The sequence below is a fragment of the Grammomys surdaster genome, unplaced genomic scaffold (genome assembly GCF_004785775.1).
Source record: "Grammomys surdaster isolate TR1022 unplaced genomic scaffold, NIH_TR_1.0 135, whole genome shotgun sequence".
NCBI lineage: Eukaryota > Metazoa > Chordata > Mammalia > Rodentia > Muridae > Grammomys > Grammomys surdaster.
The window spans coordinates 2,916,539-2,937,786 of NW_021604593.1; the positions used below are offsets into that span (position 1 = coordinate 2,916,539).

The following is a 21,248-nucleotide window of genomic DNA, read 5'->3' on the forward strand; positions in this document are numbered from 1 at the left end:
AGTCGTATGGAGTGCCCTCACCCATCTTTATGCTGGTGCCCAGAACCCAGTGTTCAGGAGCAGCAGCTAGACCTTCACTATAGACTGTTCTGGAAACAGTTTCTGTTGTACTTTTCAAGACTGACTTCTTTAGCCCTCAGATCCTGTGAGTTGATATTCTAAACATACACTTAGTGTGCTGGATAGTTTTATGTCAACTTGACACAAGCTAAAGTCATCGGAGAGAAGGAAACTGCAAGTGAGAAAATGTCTCTATAAAATGCCTCTTATAAATAAGAAAAGCCTATAGCGTATTTTCTTAATTAGTGATTGATGAGAGGGCCCAGCCCATTATGGGTGGGGTCATCCCTGGGCTGGTGGTCCCTGATTCTGTAAGAAGGCAGTCTTAACAATCCAGGGAGAGCAAGCCAATAAGCAGCACCCTCTATAGCCTGTTCATCAGCTCCTGCCTTCAGGTTCTGGCCCTGCCCTTACTGCTTTTAATGACACACTGTTACACAGAACTGTGAGTGAAATAAACCTTCCTCTCCAAGGTGCTTTGGTCATGGTGTTTCATCACAGCAACAGGAACACTAAAGACAGCTTGAGAATCCCAAATAAAAGTACTTTAGACAATTGCAATGTTTTTCTTTTCAAAGATAACTTGTTTATGTGCATTGGTGTTTTGCCTGTATGTCTATGTGAGGGTATCAGATGTTGGTGTTACAGACAGTTGTGCACTATCATGTGTTTGCTGGGAATTGAACCCCAGGTCCTCTGGAAGAGCAGTCAGTGCTTTTAACTGCTGAGCCATCTCTCCAACCTCAAATGGAATGTTTTTGTTTCCAAGGGCTGTATATATTTCGTCACTGACTTGTGGTAATTTTATCATTTATTATTGTGGAAATCTGATGTCAATCCTTTCTTTTGGAGATGGCCTATTCCTTTCTCCCTCTATCTTTGAAATTTAGAAACAACTCAGGCAGGGAGTGTGGCTTTGGTAGAAGTGCTTGCCTTGCACACTTGATTCCCCAGCACTACCAAAGCCAACAACTATCATGTGTCTCAATGTGGCTTTGATGGCTTTAAGTTACAATAGGAATTGGGGTTGGTTCATAAATGCCAAGTCAGGAAAAGCACAAGGAAGCAGGAATAACTGTAGTGGCTGGTGGTTGTCTCTTAATTTCTCTCTCTACGCCTCCTTCCTCAATTTGGTCCCTTCTTTCTTCCCTGGCTTGTTACACTGTACATAAGCCAGTCACAGCAGTGAGCCTTTAGTCTACAGATGCTGTTACAGCTCTTACCAGCCAACACGTGTGTGTGGTGTATGTGCTCGTGTGGTCAGGCTGTGCACTCACGGAAGGCAGAGGAAGGTCAGTGTCCTACTCTGTCACTTCAGAGTAGGGTTTCTCACTGAACCTGGAGGTAGGCTAATGATCAGCATGCATCCCAGGTTGGCCTCCACCCCTCTTAACTAAAGATGAACTTGAACTCCTGACTCTCCGATGCCATCACCCCCACTCCCCAACACTAGGATCACAAGTGTGTGTGACAACACCAGGCCAGAAAAAAAATGTGTGACTTTTATTTCAAATTGACTGGTCTAGTCAATTTAGTTTTAACCTAAGGCAGACCATCATCAGGTATAGCCATCATCAGGGGAAAGACTGGGTGCACGGTTCGGTGGTGCATCAGTGGGTGTTTAGGTCCCAAGAGAATGTGTAAATGGGCAGGTCATTTCTTTCGACAGATATTTCTTACTAGTGTTGCTTATATTCAATGGCAACCTTCACTAGTACACATTAAGTATTTTTAATTAAAAATAACAATCAGATAACTTCAAGAAAACAAGTGAACAGAAATATAGAGAAAAATTATCCTGAATATCAGAGGAAAGAAAGTCTATTTAGCACCAAGAACAGTATTATACACAGAGAACATACAGTTTGAAAGATGCATCAATGGCCTAACAAAAAGCAGAGCGTATTTTTATAGACCAGAGTTAGAACAGGAGGAAAATGACCTGGGTTTACAGAAGTCACAGTTCATAGAGTTCCACATTACAAAGTAGTATTCTAAGGTTAGTACACAAAGGAAATAGGCTTACTAGGAAATGAGAAAGAATATACACTCTATTTCAGCCTTGATTCTTGAAAAGTTGTTTGGTATATATGAATTATCTGACCATGTAAACCCTTTAGCTTTGGACAGTTTAATTTTTTCATTTTCTTAACTGCAAAGAAACCCTGGCAACCATCTCCCATTTTCAGCAACAAAGTCATTTTTCAATTAACTTTGTGGTAACATGATCCACATTTTACACTATAAAGAAAACTCTGACATTACTTATTGCTGGTTGATACCTACAGGGCTTATCTTTTATGTATTTACCTAGTTAGTACCCTGGTAATCTGTAAAGTTCATTATCAAATATAAAATTTTTCATCAGTTAACCACTTCTACTGTATACTAACAATTGATTAGTTTCCTTTCACTTACAACCAATCTTCCCTCATCTTGAATTTCCCTTTCCATAGCCTCTTACTGCCCATCAAAACTAAGTATCTTTAAGCATTCCTCGCTACCTCCTTTTAACAATAGCTATTTCAAAGGGGACAAGAGCTGATCCTCAGAGGCAGTGGACATCTTGAATTCTGTATTCACTAGTCTGGTGAGCTTACTCCCTACTGTGAGTTGACATAGGCTACAAGACTGGAGAACTCAATATTCAAGTCTTTCATGCCAAGGACATCTACTTGGTAGATTAAAAACTCATTTGCTTATTAAGAGCTATGCTGTGCCTACTTAGGACAGTAATTCTCCAAGTATGGTCCCTGTACCAGAAGCCCACATACCACCCATCATCCCTAAATTCATTAGAGATGCAAATTCTTACAGCCCTCTCCAGATCAGCTTTATCAAACTGGGGGTATGTGCCCAGCTATGATCTGATAAACCCTTCTGGTTATCCCAACACACCTGCTTGAAATTGCTACCTTAGGTTTTCTTTGCTGCAGTCCAAAGCTAAGTAGGCTCTTGCCCTTTTAATAAGCATCCTAAGCAGTAACCAATCCCCAACCCTGGGCTTAGTGTACCATCTGAAACAAGCAAAAACCAGGAGTTCTTGGCCTGCTATCAGTTAAGGAATCATCCCCCCAAAGCATAACTAAGGCAAACCCCTTTACTTTCACAGCCATTATCTCTATCCATAGGGTTTCATCCAACAAATTCATCTTCAAGGGACAAGAGAAGACAGACCCCTCCCAGTAGGAATGTAGTCTCCAGTAGGTGGGATGAACTCTTCTTTTACTTCCAACATTAATTTCCTAAAACATGAATTAAAAGGCAACTTTATTCTAACTAAAACCTCATCTCTTTCCACAAAAATACTTGATGTGGCTTATAAAAATTGACGTGCAAGAGTTCTAATGGAAAACTAGGAATGAAAGAAAAGCAGGTATATTCCCATCTCCCCTTGCTTATGGCAGCCTTGGAAAAGAGTATAAAGTCTGACAAAAACTGAAACTCTTGGCTATTAAATGTGTCAGTGTATTCTCACTCATAAAGGATGCCCTCTGCCATATGGGCTGTGGGCACTTAATAACATCCCAACCACTGTATCCATTAAAAATGAAGTTGTCTTTAGCAGGTAGGAATTAAAAAATTTTTTTGACTTTCTATTTACTAATTATGGAACATGTGTAGAGGTTAAAGGGCAGTTTACACTTTTGTTTGGATTCTGGGGACAGACTTCAGGTCATCAGACTTTACCTGCTGAGCCATCTTGTTAGCCCTAAATGTTTCTATGAAAAACTTAAATTTGTGCGTGCACATGCCAATGTGCCAAGACAGGTGTGTGGAGGTCAGAGGATAACTTTAGGAAGTCGGCTCTCTCCTTGTACCATGTGCATCCTGTGACTTGATCTGGGCCTTCAGGCTTGAGGCAATCACCTTCACCCACTAAGCCATCTCACTGGCCCTCTTTTGAGGTTTTCTTGAAATATCATAACAGCATTACATTTCTCTGACATTTCACTGACTTGTATTTTTTGAGTATGAGAAAATACTGATTATGCCTGGTTGCAAAAACATCTGCCTTATCAATACAGAGAAGATGACAGGGTAAGACAATTGCACTGGAAAGCCTGAAAGACAAAACTGGTACCTGTCAAGAATGTTTTTCAAGTATGGAGTCTATTTAAGAAAAAGGAGATAGTCTATGTGGGCCTATATGTCCAGTGCCTAGTCTTGTGCTTTATAGGCATTTGTTTTAATCAAACTCCAAAGGAGTAAGAAAAAAGGTGGAAAAATACCAAACATTGAGAGGTGCTAATTACATAAAAATAAATTTTAGGAATGGTTAAGTGTCAACAATCTTCTTCAACTATCTTTATTACAGCAAGAGGAAGTTTTACTCTTAATGCATAGAATCTGAAGAAACAAAAATTACATTTAGCTTTTAAAAGAGGCCCTTTTGACAGTTATTAATACAAATGTGAAATAAGACCCTCAAACAAATACCAATTTCAGTAATAGTTTACATACAGCAATAATTTATTCTGAAATGTTCATTTAGTTTGAGACACAACTCATGTCTCATTAATAAAAGAGCAGCCATCTCACCTCAAATACCAGAATATACAACAGTTACAGCATAGCAAAAATTCTACCTACTTTTGATAAAATCTAGTTCAGTTAAAATAGTTTCATTCAATGCTTTACAGTTACACAGATTTGAGCACAAAATAGTGTGAATCGTTACACTGTAGCTATCTCTATGCACACCATGTGATCACAGAATCATTAATCGTTACTTCTGAAATTGAACCATCAGTTTCATTCATGCAGAAAAGCAAAGCAGGCTGGGTAAACATATTCATTGGGAACCATATTACTGTGAATTTCACAGCCACATGATTAATTATGACATTAGATGGACTCACAAAGACTAATTTTTTGCATAAATACCAATTTCTCCCTGATGTAAGTTTATTTTATTATCTAAAAATGATTGATAACAGCAATATATCATATAGTTTCTATCTGTAGTGTTAAGACAGGCGATAATTAAAGGACAATGGGATGGATGCTACTTAAATACATGTAAAACACACTGTACAAATATACTTGGCTTTATCATTTTTTCCTACCTAACAAGAGCGCCCCTCAAAATGACCAGTGAGGACAAACTGTACTATCAAATATGGTTTCCAGAACAAAACCCCTCTAGCAAGAATCAAACCTATTTACAAAACATTTCAACGTTTAAAGTTTTCTTTGAAATAAAGTCTCTATACAGCAGTAGTGATTAACACCAGCTTTTCCAGCGTTTGTCCTTCCAGCTCTTTTAAACAGATGTCACAAGGTAAGACCCAGAATGGCGTTTAGGACTTTGGGCTCCGCTGGATTCTGTGCTGTCAGTCTTTGAATCTCTCTTCTTTGTATTGTTGCTCACTGGCGTAGGGATCTGAGATGGCCGGGCTGAAGTGCTGTCTGCGCTGCTTTTCCTCGGGCTAGGGTTGTAATTGAAAGGTGTCACTCTGGCTGCAACAGTCCCACTAGGTGAACTGTGTTTGCTGGAGCTACTTGAACTGAAAGGGGTACGCTCTGCTATACTGGTCTCAGCAGTCTCTGCTATAGGGACAGGGTTACTCTGTCCTGGTTTTGTCTCAGTTCCTTTCTGTTCTGGGGCCTCTACCTGAATAAAGGAGTTCAGGCGGTTTTCCAGACCCACGGTTTGCACAGGACTGCCACTGCCTACACTTTGTTTTCCTTGGGTATCTTTTGAATCTTTAATGCTTGGATTTTCCTTTTCTGAAACACTGTCAATCACTGGGGGGGTGTTACCTGTGGGAGATCTTCCAGATCTAGGGTTGTTAATGGGGCAGTCTTCAATTCTCACCCAAACATCCTCTGTTTTAGAAACAGCAGGTGCCATCTGATAGATCAGAGTCTTTGATTCAGCACCACTGGCAGCACCTGAGGAAGTGGTCTGAGAAACCATGTTTGTGGGAGAAATGTCACTTTCCTTTATTTTCCTCCACGTTCCTTTTGTGGGTACCTGGTTTTCTTTCATTTGTCTGGGTCCTGGCACAGAGTTCACATGCTTTTCATCCTCACTTTTGGCTTTTTCACTGGACTCTGATGAAGCAGAAAGAATAGAAGATGAGCTACCAGTTCTTCTCCAAGTGCTCACCCGAGGGAGGGACGAGGAATGTTTGCTGTGTTCACGCTTCCAGGTTCCTGCCCGATTGATTGGTAGTCTGGAAGGACTTTCTGAATGGGAGCGTGCAATATCATGCCGTTTCACGGGCCTTCCGTCATTATACTCTATGGTGGGGCTGAGATTAGGTGGGAGCTTTCGCCATCCGCCTGCCTGGACAGATGGATGTGTGGACAGAGACATATCAGGAAGGGAAGGACTTAAAACTGGGGTCTGTGCCTGGGACCTGGTGGGAGAATCTGGTCTAGAAGATGGAGAAAGGGATTCAAATGAGGCAGACTCCTCCAGTTTCCTTCTTAGGGTTGGGCTTGGAGCTTCTTTGATGAAAGTAGACTGGCGTACTAATGCAGGTCTTTCTGACCTGTCTGATTCACTTCCACTTGACTTAGTTGAAGACATTCTAGAAAGTTCTACCTTTTTATTAGACCCATTGCCATTATTCATCTGATTCAGTCCTTTAGATGCTGACTCACTTCTGGGGATACTGCTGGCATTCTTGGATAAACCTGCCTGTTTGGTAAGGTTTTGCTGGCTCAGCTGCCTGCCTGGGGATGTATATGACATTTTACCAGAACCCGAGGACTTAGTTGAAGCAGTACTGGGAGACGATGTTCTGGGCAGCTGAGACAGTTTGTTAGGAGGGCTTATTCCATTTCTACCAGGGGAAATTGAGTTTCGTCCTGGAGACTGCATTGGTCTACTTAATGGTTGCTGTGTAGGTCTTGAGGGAGTGGAGTCTCTAGATCCTGATCTAGAAGGCCCCTTAGTTGACCCACTAATTTGGGAAGTTTGCCTGGTAATAGGGCTCAGCTCTGACTTCACTGCTGGCTTAGTTCCACGAGGAGAAGTGGTAGCTACCGGACCTTCACTGGGGCTTTTAGAGGTTGGAGTCTTGAGGGGTGGGCCTTTTTTAGACACAGGACTTGTACTTGAGGAGCTATTCCGCACCCCTGGGATGTGAATCATTGTCCTGCCTCTTGAGATCGAAGGCATGTTTGTCTGAAGGGGTTGTTTCATCTGGCTGGAAATTTCTGAATTAGATCGGATCTTTCCCGTAATCAAGCTTTTATAAACCTTTTTCCCGCCTTTGATTCCTTTGTTTTCAGATTCAATTTTTTTTGCTTCTAATGTGCTTTTCTCTCCAGGTTTGAGAATTCTTGGGCCTTTATTACTTGTGAATGGCTTTTCTTCTTGATCAGGTGTAAGATGAAAAGGCGATCCCAGAGAAATGCCAGATTTCAGTGACAGGATGGAATCGGAATCAGATGACGCTTGTCTAGATAAGCATGCAGCGGCGGCAGCAGCTTGGTGCAAACTACTTACTATGGAGTTTGCCCCTTCTTGAATAGCTTTCCAGTCAAAAGTTTCTGAATCAGGGGATAAACCATGTTCTGAATCTGGCCTCTGTATATCTTTCAAATCAAGTGTCAGATCTTCAGCCAATATGCCTCCCATTTTTCTAGGACTCTGCTTTTCACTCTCACCCTTGAGTCGTGAAGGCCTTTTCTTTTTTGGCATGGCAGAACTTATACACTCCTGCAACAGGTCGTCCTCAGAGTCAATGCTAAGAGAACTGAGAGAGCTGTTTCTGGAGAAACAGACAGGGGTGTCTTCAACATGAAATGACTTGGGCGCATACCCAGATGCCTGAGGCTTACTTGGCTCTCCTTGTGAGCTGGTAGGTTCAGGTTCTTTGATTGGTTCATTTTCTTTGTTATTGTTGTTTTCTTGGTCAATGTCACTAAGGGAACTCAGAGAGGAATTTCGAGAAAAGCAAACTGGAGTATTTTCAATAGCAAAATTCTGCAGTTTTTCGTCAGTTGCTGCCCCTCTATCTGGCATGTCTTTGGAGGACTGGGGGAAAGTGGGTTGTTTCTGCAGCATTGGTTTAGACTGTCCTCTGCTTACTGGATGTTTTGCACTAGCTTGTGACTTACTAGCTGACTGTTGGCTTGTGCTTGGCTCTGTGTGGCAGGTACCTTTGGCTTCTGAATCCTTACTTTCTTTGCCCTTTCTTAGCTCAGCCTTTTCTCTGGAAAGGTCAACGTCATCATCATCAAAATCTAGAGAACTCAGAGAATCGTTTCGTGAAAAGCAGTAAGGAGTCCCTTCAATGGGGGTGTAATGATGTGGGGAATCGAAAGCAAAGCTTCCCCGGACTCTCTCTTCATTGTTTGGTAGTTTATCATTAAAGTCCTTGGGATTGTTTTTAAAGTTCTGTTTCTTTGAGTCTTTGTTGTCTGAGAAAGTTTCTTCAGTATTTATGTTAACTTTTGAGTCTGTATTCTTTCTCACACGCATTCTGTATTCAGTATTTTGTGGCATGGGCTTTACTGGCGAAGTAGGCTTCTTTTTCTTAGTGTCTATTTGATTTTTGTTAGTTCCAGATGACGTCACAGATGCTTGTTGGACTTGGTCCATTATCTTTTTCACTCGGAAAGGCTTGTGGCTTTTTCCTTTGGGCATAGCAGAATTGATACATTCTGCAAGAATATCTCCTTCCTCTGCTTTGTTGTCATCCAGATCTGGTGTAACTATAGATGAGATTTTTCCTCTCTGAGCCTCATCTGTACTCCTGCCTTCTGTAGGAATGGTATCTCGTTTTTCAAATTCACCTGACTGTATGCCTGCTCTAACCCCATCTCCAGCAGCTAACTCATTTGGAGGGGATTCTATTGTCAGATCACTTAGAGATGTCGCCGTGGAAAAGTTTATAGGTGTCCCTTCTACACAGTACACCCGGGGCACATCGTCCCCTGGTGTAAAGCTAACATGTTTTTGTGCCTGCAGCCTATTTTGTGACGGCAGAAGTTTATACACAGGCAGCTGACTTGGTTTCCTTGCCACAGGTGGAGGTAATTTTGAAGCAGTCTGGGCTAGCTTTTTGGCTTTGCGTGATGACTTTGTTGGCATGGCTGAAATAATACATTCTTCTAATATTTCAATATCATCATCATCAGAATCATCTAATAAGTCTTTTTCAGAGTCAGGCTTTTCTACCTCTTTATCCTGGTTCTCATTTGATTCTTCAGGCTGTTCTGGTTCAGTTTCATTCCCATTGTCATTTTCCTGAACTGGAGGCATTATTCTTAATTCCACATCTTTCTGTATAAATGGCTCATCTAGACTCAGAGCACTTAGGCTAGAGGAACAAGAAAACCCATCTGGAGTACTTTCTGTGGCAAAGTGTAACAGAGTATCAGCATCTGGTAGGACCTGCACCCTCTGCACGGCTGCATTTACAGCAGTCTGCTTAGGTCCACTTTCTCTCTTCTCAGCAGCAGGTACTTTACTTTTTGGCACCTCTCTCTTGGTCTGCACTGTCTGTGGAGGAGGTGGAGGGGTTTTGCTTCTGCTTGGTGGCATGGTCTGCCCAGGGCTATCTGGAAGGTCACTGGGGCTTATAATGCCACTCACCATTCCACTACATGGCTCACTCTGAACAGAGCTGGCAATGGAGCGACTCTCAAAACTATCAAGTGAGCTGACAGAAGTACACCTGCTGAATACAAGTGGAGTCTCCTGGACATAGTGTTCTGGGGGACTTTTGGGTGTCTGAGCACCACTTTTGGAGGGAGACTTGGCTCCTGAAGAAAACTCAACAGCTTTATGCCTGGTTGATTCTGAAGGTAAGCCAGAAGCCTGGAGCCTGTTGGGTTTGGTTCTAGCATTCTGGGACACTGCTGGAACTTCACTTGCAGGATCTTCAGTTGATCGAGTTACATCGTTCTCTTTTATTTCTGCTATCTGCAGAGTATTAGCAGAATCTGCTTCCTGTGTTGTCTGATCACATCCTATTTCATCTTCAGCCGATGACAGCGATGATAATGAACTGCACCTTGAGAAACAGATTGGGGTGTCTTCTACACAGTAAGTCTGTATTGTTTCTTGGTTGATGGAGGGGGCTTTGCAAGCAGTCCCTTTTTGAGTCTGACCATTTCTTTGTGCTGAACTTGGATGCAGCTGATTCTGCCTTTTGGCATTAGATGAAGGTGCGGATGTATTCTCGCTGCTTGGAGAGATATGTTCAGTTTTAGTGCTTTGTGCTGATGAATTCTTTGAGAATGAAAATGATGGTTTCTGTGAGGAAGAAATGTCCGTGGCATATTTTAAACTATAATCAATAGGCTGATCCACATGATGTTTCTCTTCATTATATTTTATGCTATAATTTGTCGGTCTCTCCTCTTCTTCTTCATGTTGTTCTTCCTCAGAATAACGCTCACTGTAGTTGGTAGGTTTATCATCTTCATAGTCATCTTCCTGACACAAAGACTGGTTTACATTTTGATTAATTGCATGATTAGAACCCATTCGATTTGTTTCTGAACCACTGGTTCCCCTAGATCTATATGGGGAAACACACTCTTGTTGTCCAAAATGTGGTTGGAATTTGAGGTGTTTGTCATCAGTGTTCTCAGGATAGACAGGATAACTGGTATTCTGGCTTCTTGATTGTCTTTGCTCATTTTGCTTTATTTCATCTTCTATCACATGTTTGGGTCTTGCCCACCTTTCATTCTGTGAGGGACTCTGCCTTCCTGAGTTCAACTGCTCATCTGAATATTTAAGACTGTAATTTATTGGTGTATCCAGTTCTGCATCATTATCATCCATATGGTTTGCACTGTGTATTTTATGGGCTAGGTCAGCTGGATACTGACCATAACTGCAAAACTTACTTTCATCATCTTCAGAATAGGATTCAACTGAGGGTTTCATTTGGCCTCTTTTACCATATCCATCACTGCTAGTGACACTATTCAAGCTGTCATTGGAAGATCTTTTATATTCCACTTTGGCATAAGGCATAGAGCATGTCCTATTTGAATTTTCCGACTTAGTGAAGTTGTATGTGTTTGAATGTGTGTGGGAGGCAGAACTTCTTCGTGCTGCACTCCTCTCGTCTGCCACACAATGGAACTCGGTGGTAGAAGCAGAACTTCTGTCGTCCTGAGATGTATGAATGGCTGATACTTCTTCCATAACTTTGGCTATCTGGGCTGCAGTGGTAGTGATCTGCAAACCCCGTTTTGAAGAGGTTCCTGGATTTTCTGTTGCTGAATGGTAAGCGCTGAGGCCAATACCTCGTTCTCTCTCCAGGCTTCTATCTTTCTCAGAACGAGAACTGTCTAAACTTCCCCTTGATGAAGAGGAGCTTGGCAATACCGTAGTATTTAAATATGGTGAAAGAACAGTCATGTTTCCAGTATTAAAATTGTCTGACCTATTATCATCATGTCGATTGGCATCAAAAACATAGTCACCATAAAGATTCTGCTTGTGTCTCTGCTTACTACGATGAGATGCCTTGGGACTTAAATTGTCAATGTTGTCAAAGGTTTCTGATAAATGCTGAGCATCTAATTCTGCTTCTAGAGCTTTCTGTTTCCTAACATGAAGGGATGGCAAACTAGAACCAGGAGACATAATATTGGCATCCTTATACTTTGCAGGTCTGTTGGCCATGAGATTCCTTAAAGCTGCGGCACTTCCCATAGCAATCATTTTGTGCTTGGAATGAATAAGGTTCTTGAGCATGCTCACTGCCCCCATGTCCCACAAGGCTTCCTGGTCTTTAGGATTTCTTGCTGATAGATTCCACAAAGTTCCACATGCATTACTGACTATTGTCAAGCTGTGAGATTTCAAGTGCTGTAATAAAGTTTGTAGGCAATTGTTCTCTCTTAGGATTTGCCTGAATTAAAACAAAAACACGTGAGATTAAGCGGAAAATGTGATCACTGACAACAAATAAAGTGACAGAAAACAATTTTAAACACAAAAATGATTACTAAACACAATCAGTATATTATGAGCATATCATTTCTCTTGTGAACTCCAAGCAGATCTCCTCTCTTTTTGTTCTCTTGATTCATTTAAGATTTATTTTTTCCAAGTATCATCGTCATTCCAAAAGTAGTAATAATGCTATGTTTCATTTATTCTGTGTCCTATTCTGATCCAGTATAAGAAAAAGGATTTTTATTTTTTGAGCAGATACATTTTCTACATTCACACAGTAATAGATTTCTAACTTAATGATTATAAACACATCATGGAATTTAAACAGGAACTGTGCCAATTTTATATAGAGTGAGCAACAATGCTGAATACTGAGGTTCTTGAAAGCAGAAGAGACTGACAGATCACTATGTAGTCAGGGAGCACACAGTATGCTTCTAGACCAGCAAACTTATTTTCCAGAGTTAGTAATCTCTGTCTCAGTGAAGACACCGAGTCCAAAGCACTCTTTGGCAGACTGTGTATATAAGCATTATTTTAAAAAATAACATGAAGTATAGATTTAAAAAATACAAAAAAGCATATGAATATAAGGACTAACAGTCAATACAATGAGCTCTGGGTCTTGGAGAGATCTGTAGTCTTTTAAATATAAAGTAAATTAACATCTAGTAATAACATTCTATTTTAGTTTAAACTTGGTTGTCAAGGGGAGATAATAAGCTTCAATACTGGTTAAGACACCACTAGGAAAAAGCTGAGCCTTTCTATTTCCTATATCATACTCAAGAGTTTTTCCTTTGTTTAAAAATTAGTTTTGGCCGGGCGGTGGTGGCGCACGCCTTTAATCCCAGCACTTGGGAGGCAGAGGCAGGCGGATTTCTGAGTTCAAGAGTTCGAGGCTAGCCTGGTCTACAGAGTGAGTTCCAGGACAGCCAGGGCTACACAGAGAAACCCTGTCTCGAAAAAGCCAAATAAAATAAAATAAAATAAAATAAGATAAAATAAAAATTAGTTTTGTATTTCTTTATGCCATCTAAATAGGGGAGAATTAATTTGACTTTTATTCCTTTTTCTGGATTTCTCAACTATTGCTTATTTGTAGATTCCTATAAGATAACTTTAACTTTATTAGCAACAACATTGAAATGAATTATTCTTGGAGTTGATAGTTATTTTGCACTACAATAAGGCCTCTTTGCTTAGAGCTTTCATAATAATATAAAACAGTTTAGAATCAGGTCTTTCTAAAGAAATAAACTCTATAATAATCCACTTAAAAGTAATATAAAACTTGGTGTATACCTGTGGTCTTCATTTGTAGCTATCAAGCTGGACACATTCCGTAATATCCCACCTCCACTTTCAATAATGGCTAACGTGTTTGTCTGGCTCCGGTAGGTGAGGGTGCCAACCAGGAATGCCAGCGCTCCGTCCACAGCACATATGTCAGCCTTATTCTCAGTGCAGTGTGCGGACAGGTTCCATAAGGCACTCAAGACGCTTTTGAGGGTTGATTCCTAGTAAGGATTGAAACAGAGTGTCATTTAGTTAGTCTTTTTTTTTTTTTTTTTGTCTCCCTTCTGACATTCCTCACTAGTAAATCAGGAACCTTTCATTTACAAACAGTTTCATACAAAATGAAATTTAGTTCAGTGCTGTTTCTATAAATCAACACAGTATTAAACTAATGACCATGTATCTTTATGATGCAGAAGTGATATACACTGTCACAGTATAATATTATCAGGATAACAGAAAAGAAATGAAAACACCTTTATATACTATGTGTGGATACGGAAAAATCTGAATACTGAATGACAACATGCTAAAAAACAGGTTACGTAATATTCTATTTATATTAAAAACAAATGTATGTATTCATGTGCTGCTGATTAAAAAATAATTTGACTTCTGAAAAGTACTAGAAAACATACAAACCCTTTTTATTATTTTTTTATTTTAATTTTTATTTTATTTTTTGAGACAGGGTTTCTCTGTGTAGCCTTGGCTGTCCTGGAACTCGCTCTGTAGACCAGGCTGGCCTTGAACTCAGAAATCCATCTGCCTCTGCCTCCCAAGTGCTGGGATTAAAGGCGTGCACCACTACCACCTGGCTAACATACAAATTCATTTTTTAAAAAAGATTTTATTTTATATATGTGAGTACACTGTTGCTCTCTTCAGAAACACCCAAAAGAGGGCATCAGATCCCATTACAGATGGTTGTGAGTTACCATGTGGTTGCTGGGAATTGAACTCGGGACCTCTCAAAGAGCAGTCAGTGTTCTTAATTGTTGAGTTATCACCCCAGCCCACAAATTCTTAAAACTGCTAAAGAAACTACAAATTACAAAAAGGCCCAAGCTCCCTCATATACAAAATTTTTAATTGCTGCAGAAACACTCTGATATACAATTAATGATATTTGGTTATAATTTGTCAAACTTGAAATGTCAGTGTTTCTTCTTATGACATCATCAAGTTATTAGAACAAGAGGCACTCCAGACAATGCAGATGGAAAACAGTAAGAAGGAGGCTATTGCAGTGTGCGGACAGGTTCCATAAGGCACAAAGGAAACAACACTGTTTAGGGGGATAATGTAGATGATGTAAGAGAGAAAACACCAGAAATAGAATTCACAGCAGGAACTACTTGGAGACTTTTTTTTTCCCTTATATTTTTGTTTGTTTGTTTTTAGCTTTTTTTGAGACAGGGTTTCCCTGAGTAGCCCTCGCTGTCCTGGAACTCACTCTGTAGACCAGGCTGGCCTCGAACTCAGAAATCCACCTGCCTCTGCCTCCCAAGTGCTGGGATTAAAGGCGTACACCACCACTGCCCGGCTCTACTTGGAGTCTTAACCCAGTGTCTTATGCAAACACATAGAGCCTAATTCCCAGTAACTCACGGTGCCTTACATAAATGGCCAGTTTCATGTAACTCATTAGCTAGCTAGCTCATGTCTGAAATCCAGCACTTGGGAGGCTAAGATAGAAGGACTGGTACAAAATCAAGGCCAGGCTCTATACACAAGATCTAGTCAAAACAACAAGAACAAACAAAACAACAAAATATGGAAAACACTCGTGTGTGTGTGAACATAGATAGTATATATAATTAAATACACACACATAAGCACACACATGCAAACAGACACACACACACACAAATGAGAAGGTCCTGAGTTCAATTTAAATTAAGTGTAAGATGCTCCAGAGATCACAGGCTAAGGGACAAGGGGTCTGTATTAAATAAATTTTACAGTTGAAATTACAGGATGCATGAGTGATTACAAGCTGGGGGTGAAGCTGAGAAGTACAGCTATATACACAGTATACAGGGATGGGATGAGTGACAGATGTGAAGGGCTGGGGAAGGAAAAGAAATGGCTAGAAACTAGAAATAAGGAAAGGAGCTGCAGTATAGTGACTGATAACAAAGTATAAACTGCAGGGAAATTCAAAAGAAAAACCTAATTAAGTAAACCTCAGTAGATTCTGAGACAAAGGAAAAGGTATCTGGAATCAGAGTAGGAGGGAGTGAGGCCAGGGGCCCACTCAGGACTTCAGTCATTATAGGAAAAGAAGACTCTAGTAATTAGGAGCCATGGAGAACTTTTAAATATGTGGATTTTTAATAGCTGAAATAAAAAGAGATCTAAAGATAAAGCAGGCAGAGGGAAGGGCTGATAGCTCTAAGTGAACACCCAAGTGTGAGTACAATTTTATGAAATTATTACTGAAGAGAAATAAACTGTATATCTTATCACTCACTTATCACACATACATTCTTATCACTTTTAATGTAGCTATACACCAATGAATTAACTCTAATCAATTAACAAACATTGATATCCCAAGGTTTCTTCACATGCTTCTAAACCTATCTTTTCATTCTAGCCCAGGGCCTAAACAAGTACTGACTTGCTTTCAACACTAACATCCTCTTCAAAGAACAAAGGGTTAACTAACACCTCTCCCTCTATGGCTTTCTATCTGGTGCTGCTCTCTAAGTTTCAAAAAGTACAAGCTAAAGAAAATTCTAGGAACCAAAGAAACCACACACAGGGTTGTAGATAACTATTGAGACCATTCACATGGTAACCAGTGGGCTGGCAAGATGGTCACCAAAACCACCTGCCACACAAGCCTGAAGACCTGAGTTCAAGCCCACAGTGGAAAAAGAGTCAACTCCTGAGACTTTTCTCAGACCTCCACATGTGCCTACCTATGCCAGCACATAGGCAGACATGAATACATTCACACAAACAAAAACAAAAGCCAAGTTTTTTAAAAATACATCTTACTGATTTATTTTTCAATAATTTGTTCTTTGGGCTGGAAGATGGTTCATCTGGTAAACTGTTTGCCACACAAACATGAATACCTGGGTTTGATTTTCCCATAACCCATGTAAAAAGTTGGATGTGGCAGCTGGGAAGGCAAAGACAGGAAGATGTCTAGTCAGTCTTGCTGAATAGATGTGTTCCAGATTCACTGAGAAGGCCCTACCAAAACATGGGCTGGAGTGAAGGCTCAGCAGTTAAAGAGCACTTGGTTGCTTCCAGAGGGCCCAACACCCTGTTTCTGGGCTCTGAGGATATCAGGCATGCATCTGTTACACAGACATACATACAGACAAAACACCCATACATAAGAGAAAATGGTGGGGAGCTACAAATTTGCCTCAGCAGATAAGAATGCCTGCTCAAAGAAAGCCCTGAGTTTGAGCCCTGGGACCATGTAAAACAAGAGATGAGATACATGTCTGTAATCCCAGCATTTGGAGGGTGGAGACATGAGGATTTGAAGTTCTAGGTCATCCTTGGCTGCATGGTAAGTTCCACGTTGGGCTACATGAGACCCGTTCTTGAAAACAACCAAACTACCAGGTGAGGGGATTGAGGAAGACATCTTACATATATCTCTAGTTTGCACATGCACTTATGAACACACACAAACACACACCACTCTTTCTCATTTTTTAAAGCCAGTACCCCACTATGTTGCCCAGGGTGGTCTTGAACTCCTGGGCTTGAGTAATCTTCCACCATAACTTGTTGGGTAGGCTGGGGCTGTAGGTATGTAATAATTTTTTTTTTAACAAGTTCATTCTTTTTATAGCTGTGAAGAATTTCATTGTTCACACACACACACACTTTACAGTTTTCTAACTGTTTACATAACAACAGTCATTACAGTTACTTCTGACTTTAGCCATAACAAAATTATGAAGAGCATTCATATATATATATCTGTGTGAGAACAATAGTTATTTTTCCTGTGGGTAAATTCTTAAGAGTGGAATGGCAGGGTAGTATGGCAGGTATATGTTTAACATAAAATCTCTTCTAAATGTTTTCCTAAGTGCTTATACAATTTCACATTCCCAACAACAGTATAGAATGTTTCCCGATGTTCAGCAACCTTGATGTGTGGTTAATTCTTTAACTTTAAGCTAGTATGGTATGTAATAGCATCTCACTGTAGTTTTAGTGACAAATAACATCATGTACCCTTTCCAGCGCTTAGTGGCTATTGCTACCTTTCCTGAAGTATTAGTCCTAATCATCTATTTAGCAGTTTCAAAGGTATGTTTATATAGAACCTGTGTAGATTTAGATATGGATCTGTCTGTGTACGTGTGTATGATGAGCATGCCAGTGCCTGTGTGAGTTGTGTATAGGTGTGTGCCTGCCATCACGTGCAAGGTAACTAGGACAAGCTCTGAATCTGGGCCTTGCCTCTCATCTTGTTTCAGACAGGGTCTCTTTGGTGGAGTATGCCTTTAATACAGCTCTAGAGAGGCAGAGGATGGTAGATCTCCTATTCCAGTACCCAACATTTTAAAGTTACCTTTTTAACTTCCAAAGCACATTCCATCAATGCTTTCACACTTCCAACTTCTCTCAGCGTCTTTTTGCTATTTACATCTGCTCGCCAAGACAAGTTCCTCAACACACTTGCAATAACCTGTAAATAATCAAGTTTTAGAACAATTTACATGTAAAATGATTCATACTAATAATTGCCTTTCTGTTTCTAATGCTAGAGGTAAGAGTAGAATCTGCTGCAGTTTAAATACAACCTATCTAAATGCTCGGTATAAGTGTTTTGATTTTAAATTTGGTTTTTTGAATATTTGTACATGCGTGAGATAATGCTCCACATATATCTCTATTTCTTACATGTGTAACTTGAAGGTAACTCTCTATAGTATATTAATAACTTAGTGCACAAAGCAGCGTCATAACACAGACTTTTCCACATGTGGTATCAGGTTAGCAGATACAAAGAGTATCAGGTTTTAGATTTTGGGTGAGGAATGCTCCGCCTGTAAGATCAAAGTATGGCGTTTACATGTACTGAAGGTCACAGTAGAGCCAACAAATGTGTACAATAAATATGATTGACTATAATAATAAAAATAGGAATGTTCTGCCTACAGTAAATTTCTCAAAAATATTACTATGATGATAAAAAGAATTACTTCAATATAATTATTTACTTTAGTGTTAGTAAAACCATACTTTAACACAAGCCACTAAATATGAAGCCAAAGCTTAATATAAATTATTACATTAACTTGTTAACATCCAAGAAACACATCAGAAATTCTAAGTAGTACCTGCTGTAAGTCTTCACTTTCGGATTTTAACTGGGCCACAAGTGCTCTCATGCAGCCTTTCATAGAACACAGCGTAGCCTGTAACAGTAGATGCGGAGCAGTGTCATCAAGGAACCTGCCCGAAATGGTTTTATTTCTAGCTTCAGATCTGCTTTTATTTCAATCATAAATGTTATTTTACCTATACAAGACCCAGAACAAGATTACCTAAATGAAAGACAGATGTCTCCTATTTCTGTTATATATTTCCTTTATCTAACTAGGAAACCCAAGCAAAATCCTGAGAAATGATAAGCAAAACCCAGAGCATGGGGTTCTGTCTGATGGACTCAGTATGTGTATTGTTTGTCAAAGGGTTTTACTCTCACTCCTGGGAACAGTGTTTTATTAATTATCATTTTCTATAGTGCCGACCACTACACTTGCTAGGTAAAGGTGCTACCCTTTTTAGCTGCATCCCTAGTATGAGGAGCAATGCTGTTGGTGCAATGATATAATGTCAGTCTAGGGTTTCATCTTCAAGTGTGCTTTTGCTCTGAGCAGAAGACAACCTACTAGATAGGGATATGCAGTCACAGTGAGAAAGGTGGTTCTAGGAGTCACTGTTCAACTGGGATGTGGTGGGAGACACCAAAAAACCAGTTATAAGTAATTCTTTCTTTAGTTTAAAAAGCTGTTTATAAGAAAATAAACTAACTCCTACCTGAGCTACTTTGAGAAGTAAATCTTAGAGAGGACATACCTTGTTGGCCACATCTCCAAAGGTCAAGTTTGTCAAGGCCATCCCAGCATAGCGTCTTAGAGTGACACTGTAGTGGTCATTAGTGAGCCCGTACATCTCACAGTCCACCTGCAGTAACTCTGCAATGGCCTGCAGTCCCCCTAATTAACAAGGGCAAAGGAAACAGAATAATCTAGAATCAAATAAACTGGTATAGTTTGGCATTTTAAAACCAGGGGGGAAAGAGCTCTAAGAATGAGAATACGTGGTTTAAATTTGCCTTTAGAATTAAAAGCCACAAAACTGTTGTAAATAATTTTTGTGTAATATAATTATAACTGACAAGATGTCACTCTCTGCCAGTGTCTCCACCCTCCCACCACTTGCTTTATTGAATGAAATAAACATTATTTTCTATTCACTGACATACACTGTACCTTGCCAACAATGAAGGCTATTTGTTAACACTGGTCTTCCTAAACCTAAACAGAAAAATTAACTTACTGCTAATATAAGGGCTTTAAAATTACCTTCCATTTGTCATATACAGTGGTCTAATACTTTTTTAATGTGTCAAATAATGATCCTTAGGAATAATGAAACTTTTGAATAAATATTTGCTTTAAGTAAAACTTACTTTGTGAAAAAATGGTTTAAACCTATTATAAAGTTCTATCAAGTATCTTTAAAAATAATCTTAATTTTCTTTGATACTCTAAAATAACCAACTGTACCAGGATTCAGTATTTCCCTTCTTCCTACTACTTAACTAACAGGTGTGCTGAATCATGAGTGGTCAACAAGCAGGAAGGGAAGGGCTGGAAACATAAAGGGAGAGGGAAGACAGTAAAGCAAGGGGATTAAAAAAAAGTGAAGCAAACGGTGAGGATGAGAGTAAAACAAGATAAAATGCACATGAACTATTAAAAGATTCATCATCATCAACATCAATCACCATGGCACTTGGGGTATTGAATTGTTAAAGAGAGGTGGCTCAGGCATTAAAAAGGAAAAAATAAAATAAAAAAAAAGACATGCTTGTAAGTCTCAGTAAGCTGCTAACCTGAAAGACCAGTGCAGTAACATTTTGTGAATGGCAAAAAAAGATCATTGGAAGAATCTGCACATTTACAAAATCAAGTTCTCTGCTGAGCTAAGAACTGTAAGACAAGGTGTCTTGACTATATGAAGACTCATGTAGACCTTTATGACAAGAAGAGATGACAGGCAATTCTCTGAACATAGGCAAGCAAATTCGTTTATATAAAGAAAATCTAAACCATACTTATGAAGATTTTCCTCCATCTATTTGCAATAATAGATAAGTATAGTCAGTGAGTGAAATTCAGTCCCTGTCTTCATGAAATTTATGAATGGTGTGAAGCATCCAGATCTAGAGTGGGGAGAGCCTCAAGGAAAGGGTCTGAGAAACAACATTTAAGGTGAAATCTAATGGATGACTGAATAGCTAACTGTATGTATAAGAGCTCACTGAGGTTGAGCACCAAGTGAAGCGACAGAGGTGGGTAAATGCCAGATCACAGAGACTCTGCATGTCACATTAAGGGTGTTAGACAGAGGACAGTGTAAGTAGAGATATGTTACAGATAGAGTATGGTGGGTGCAATGGGCAGAATGGCTTAGACTGAAAGTAGGACACAATATGTAGAACCAGAGACAATGGTGCCTTGCCTCAGGATGAGAACAATTATATGCATGTATGTATATGTGCACGTGCACACACACTGTTGATTTTGAGACAGGGTTTTACTATGCATCCCTCACTGACTTGGAACACCCTATGTAGACCAGAATGGCCATGAACTCATACAGATGAATCCTGTTTGCCTCCCAAGTACTATGATTACAGGTGTGCCACTACGCCTGGAGTGAGATATACTCAAGAAACAGGATTAAAGTGCTCAGCTTCTAACTGTAGAAGATTTAAATG

The 21,248-nt window shown here is 39.9% G+C and overlaps 1 protein-coding gene across 3 annotated transcripts in view; it reads right to left on the reverse strand.

Moving 5' to 3' along the window:
• Positions 1 to 1,770: 1,770 nt before the first annotated feature.
• Apc (APC regulator of WNT signaling pathway) overlaps positions 1,771 to 21,248 on the reverse strand; it is a 95,923-nt gene continuing 76,445 nt past the window's right edge. For all 3 annotated transcript variants that reach the window (XM_028762683.1, XM_028762682.1, XM_028762681.1), the window contains 5 exons: positions 19,319 to 19,458; positions 18,577 to 18,654; positions 17,805 to 17,921; positions 13,253 to 13,467; positions 1,771 to 11,900 (listed from right to left, as the gene is read on the reverse strand). In XM_028762683.1, coding sequence (XP_028618516.1) covers positions 5,327 to 11,900; positions 13,253 to 13,467; positions 17,805 to 17,921; positions 18,577 to 18,654; positions 19,319 to 19,458 — 7,124 coding nt within the window. In that variant the 3' untranslated portion in view covers positions 1,771 to 5,326. The remainder of the gene's footprint in view (positions 11,901 to 13,252; positions 13,468 to 17,804; positions 17,922 to 18,576; positions 18,655 to 19,318; positions 19,459 to 21,248) is intronic.